At 42.1% G+C, this 4990-nt stretch overlaps 1 protein-coding gene across 1 annotated transcript in view; it reads left to right on the top strand.

Moving 5' to 3' along the window:
* The window catches only part of atp8b1 (ATPase phospholipid transporting 8B1), a 43810-nt gene extending 39093 nt beyond the window's left edge, over positions 1 to 4717 (top strand). The window contains 4 exon segments of the mRNA XM_008301954.1: positions 258 to 629; positions 768 to 906; positions 2020 to 2150; positions 2929 to 4717. Of these exon segments, the coding sequence (XP_008300176.1) occupies positions 258 to 629; positions 768 to 906; positions 2020 to 2150; positions 2929 to 3162 (876 nt within the window). The 3' untranslated portion in view covers positions 3163 to 4717.
* The last annotated feature ends 273 nt before the right edge of the window (positions 4718 to 4990 follow it).

Here is a 4990-nt window from a genome sequence, read left to right as displayed (position 1 = left end):
ACATCAAAGAAGGCAGGTACATGGTAGTTGGTGTGTTCTCAAGTAAATTCATGGCAAAGTCAAGACTGATCTGAAAGTTAATTTACAAGATTTCAGCTGAGACTTTGACCTTTTGGGATTGTTGAAATAATCCTAAAAACATGCAACATGGTTGTTTTACAGATAAAAATAACTCCTACTGAGATAATAGTTGCAAGTTGGGTATAAATGGAAAAACTAATCAATCACTGTGTAATAATAAACATAACCAGGAGAAGATGAAGGTTTCTGAGTATTTCACCAACTGGATCCAAAAAGGAACTCTGAGAACCGATTTCTAACTCTGTTCGATTCCCCCTTTGCTAATCCAGAACTCTGATTTCTGCCTCCTTATCTCTCTGCAGGACGTTAACGACAGACTGAGCCTGAAGTTCCCCAAACTCTACCAGCCCGGCCAGCAGGGGTCGCTCTTCAACTACAGGAACTTCTTCATCAGCTTGTTCCACGGCATCTTCGTCTCGCTCATCATCTTCTTCATCCCCTACGGAGCGTTCCTGCAGACCATGGGGCAGGACGGAGAAGCTCCCTCCGACTACCAGTCCTTCGCCGTCGTAACCGCCTCGTCCTTGATTTTCACCGTCAACCTGCAGGTCAGTCACAGATGAATGATTCAGGAACCCAAGTCAAGCGTACGTGATGCTGTCGAGGTGTGGAATGATTTGATATCTCAAGCCTGTATTATATGACCCGCTTATCTTGTGTTATCTCCTTCAACTCTTGTTTGTCAGATCTCTCTGGATACCTCCTACTGGACCTTCGTCAACTGTTTTGCAGTGTTGGGCAGCATAGCCATCTACTTTGGCATCATGTTTGACATCCACAGCGCTGGAATCCACGTCATCTTCCCTTCTATTTTCACTTTCACCGGTCAGTCAGCAACCATTCAACACCTTGCGATGCACTTAACCTGCCAACTTTATAGTTTATACTTCAGAGCACCTGCAGGTTGGAGTTCCCTGTTAAAGCTGCAATAACTAATATTTTTTACCCACTTAGGGGCAGCACAAACAGGCTGTAAACCCAACACCTTCATTCTCTTTTGAGTTGAATGGCTAGTCACAGCTTTGTCAGTCTACATGTTGGTGCTGGACAGGTAGTGCACAGCTGTTTTCATAGCTTTTATTGTAATAAAAGTAATAGGAAGATCATAAATCTATGACTCTGAAGGTCTGTGATAATTCCCTGTACAAGAAAGCATGTGACCCTGTAATCTGCGTGATAAATGGTGAACCGTGTGCCAGGGCTTCTAGCTCTACGACTGTGTAGCCCTTTGAAACAAATCATGAACTGTATATAAAAGATGGATGTAGCTTTGGTCTCTATAAAGTGAAGCTAAAGTGCCTTAAACCTGCATTCTTTCTAACAGCCAGCAAGAGGCGACTCCTCTGGTTTTAAAAACAAACAAACAATAAAACGTTAGATTGTGTAGAAGTCTATGATAAAGTGACTTCTCACTGAATTTGTTGCTGCAGTAAACATTTTCCTAACAGGTTTATGGTCTCAATGGCTAGTTTCAAGGCTTTTTAAACACAACATAGTAGTATTTGTTTTTAAAATTATGGTCCCATTAATAGTAAAATAGATGATAAAGCAGAGTATGTTTTAAGGCAGGGCAACCTTGTAATTAACAGATCCCAATCTGTCTTGCTTGCCACTGTCTGGTTTGCGAAGAATAAGATGGTGACGGTAAAACTTGAAGCTTTAGAAAAGTTGTCCACAATCTAATGGGTGACGTCACATTTGCTGCTTCCGTCTTTTATACAATCTGAGACAAATCTGTAAGTCTGATCCATAAAAGTAAATTTAAAAAAATCCAAAATATGGACAACTGTCTCTGCATGTCGACCAGTAATCCAACCAAGAGAACTTCATATCCAAGTATTAAAAGACTTGTGATGTAAAAAGGAAAAACAAAAGAAAGGGGGGAAAAAAACAGTATCTTCACTCTTCTAACAACATGTGCTTATTCTGTGTTTGCAGGTGCAGCATCAAACGCTCTGCGGCAGCCCTACCTGTGGTTAACCATCATCCTGACGGTGGGCATCAGCCTGCTGCCGGTCATCTGCATCCAGTTCCTGCATAAAACCATCTGGCCCTCTGTAGGAGACAAGGTGAGACCTCTGGGAGTTCGCTCAGCGTGGATTCTCTCAGGGAAGTGTTGGTGAAGGAGCTTTTTTGGTGAAATAAGACACTTGGGAGAAGCTATGCTGGCGTTACAGATTTACCCAACAAGTTTAAATGTTGAGGTTAAGATCCTACAGTGTTATTTATGACCAGTACGTATAGAGTAATTTAAATGCTACAGTTAAAACACCCAAAGACAGTTTAGGAGTAACTGGCAGGTAAAACTGCATATTGGAAACAAACAATATAATGGAATAAAAAAAAAAAAAAGTAGCCCAAGGGGAGCGTGTAAAGTGAAAGTAAAAGAGGCCCTGAAGCAGAACCCTGGGGGATGCCATTTTTCAATTTCAAATGTTTAATACTGTACCCTGGAATACAACTTCACTTTCCAGGTGTTTTTAAAGAATTTCTTGGTCAGCGGTTTCAAATGCTGCACTGCCAAACAAGCAGGTGTTGTTTTGAACCTTCCTCAAAGCAGAGTCTGGACTATGGAAAGCTTCAAAACCAGATTTGATTGAACATGGATTCAAATACCATGAGACCTCAGCAAAGAAAAACTTTTTTTCCCCCCCAAGATCTTAGACTAGTTATTAAGGTTATTTGGGTGAAGGCTGGTTCATTTCTTCATAGCTGAACAACTGCTTGTATCAGGAGGCAGATTATGCTCAAAACATGATAAAATATCGAATAGGCAGCATTTCAGAGGGAACAACGTGGCATAACTGTTTCTGCAATGTTACCTATTTATTTCCCATCGTCCTCCAGGTCCAGAGAAACAGGAAGAAGTACGAGATGGAGCTGGAGGAGGAGGAGAAGAAGAAGCCGTCGGCCTTCCAGCGAGGCAGGCGTTCCCGGCGGTCCGCCTACGCCTTCTCCCACTCTCGTGGCTACGCCGACCTCATCTCGTCCGGCCGGAGCATTCGACGGCGCCCGGCGGCCCGTGGTGGACCCCAGGACAGCATCAGGGAGGTTCCCCACAGAGAGGCCGAAAACATCTGAGGGCGGCTGAGCGGGAGACGGAGCAAAACTGCAACTGGAGAGCTTGTAAATACTTAGGAGTGCACGGAGCGAGGCGGTTTGTCTTGGTGTTTTTTCTGCGGAAACACCGACATCAGTCTGGTCGCAGTTTGAGGAGACCTTTGTGGAGTTCAAGTGCCTCAGAGGAGGATAAAAGAAAAGAAAGGCGCTTCTGAAGTTGACTTTGAGAAATGAAATGAGGAGCTTGGTTTACCAGCAGCAGCAGCAGCAGCAGCAGCTTGCGGTAAAACTACCGATTGTGGTTTTGCTCCAGACTCTTCCGCCTCCAGCTCCACCTCAAGCACAGAGTCGCTGTTGAAATGCGACAAAGAAAAGCTCACCGAAGAGACGACCTCCGTTGCCGGGGTTCGAGGTCATGCATCGTCTGTGTGACTGACAATGTTGTTTAACTCAGGATTTTTAAAATAAAAGCCTTTCTTTTAGTGAGGTGGTCCCTGCTCACCACCACTGCGGCTGACGTGGAACCGTTTTGTTGTTTAGTAGGACGTTTTTTGACCGTTTTAGCCTGACGCCTTTGGAGCACTTGACATGTGAGTGTTTTGCTCAAATTTTAAAAAATTCCAGTTAATTTATCCTGACTACATGAAATCAGACTGCAACATATGTGGAGGTTAGTTTTATTTCCGTCCGTTGAGCCCAAACATTTTCCTTTTATGTTCATAAAACAGTGAGCTAAAGCTAAACACGTCGAAATATTGTCTTTTAATGTTTTATTCAAGGTAGTGGTGGGATGTTACTATGCCAGGCTATGCAAGGTGGTCGGATGTCATAAAGTGTGTCTTAATTTAACTATAAGTTGTGAATAGAGATCATATTTCCTCTCCAGAGTGCATGTAACAGATATGTGTAGAAATTTGAGGGACTTCATCCTTAAAATCTTTTAAATACCTCTTTCAAAGCTAAGGTTATTTCTTCTATACCTCACATTTTGTCCCCGTTTTATTTTTTCAAGGTGCCTTTAAATACAAAAACTGTAGGGAACCTGGAAAGAACTCTGGTTTGTCTTTCTTCAGCTGCAAGATGTCTTCAACTCAGTTTCTTACAATTTGGAGAATTCAAATGCTCCTTACTTGTGATAGGGAAAGAAACAGCATGGACGTCTTGGTTTGTGTCCATTTGATCATGTAATAGAAGTTTCTTTTCTTTTTTGCAACTTATTGGAAGTTCAATCACATGTTCTTCCGTCTAAAAATGACAGTTTTCTGTGTGTGCACTGGTTGTTTACAACTCATCCATTGACTTTGTTTGATTAATTTTTCATTCCTGTTCTCAGATTTAGGATATCTGTGAGACAGTGCTAAGCCAAAACTAACTATGATTCCTGTTCTGACTGTTACTGTATCCTCCTCATGCTACTGTTGGTGTCCGCAGATAATATTATTTTATTTACTGAATGAATTGAGGCATGTGATCAGGATTGCTGTTGAGTCTCTGCAGCCGTTTGGTCTTTGTCATATGATGGTATTTTAATCATGCGGTTGTTAATAAAAGCCAAGGGCACGTTTAGCAATCTGAAGGAGTGTTTATTTATTCAGGTGGTTCCTGCTTCTTGTTCTTATGTCTGTGGTGACTGTAAATTCAGGGTTTGTGATGCTGCTGGCAATAACATACAGCACTGACAGTGTTACATTTCCCAAAAAGCATTTTCTCAATTAAACAAAATAGAGATTTCACAACAACTGATTTGTAGAGACAAGCCTCCTGCATGATGCTGTTCTGTGTTGCAAATACAGTTGTGAACAAACGCTTCCATGCATTTGTAAAGACCACGTGTTTCATGGCAGTCTTG

The sequence above is a fragment of the Stegastes partitus genome, unplaced genomic scaffold, assembly GCF_000690725.1.
Source record: "Stegastes partitus isolate 25-593 unplaced genomic scaffold, Stegastes_partitus-1.0.2 Scaffold1738, whole genome shotgun sequence".
NCBI classification, from domain to species: domain Eukaryota; kingdom Metazoa; phylum Chordata; class Actinopteri; family Pomacentridae; genus Stegastes; species Stegastes partitus.
The sequence above is the reverse complement of the archived record's forward strand: the minus strand, read 5'-3'. Positions and strand labels throughout refer to the sequence as shown.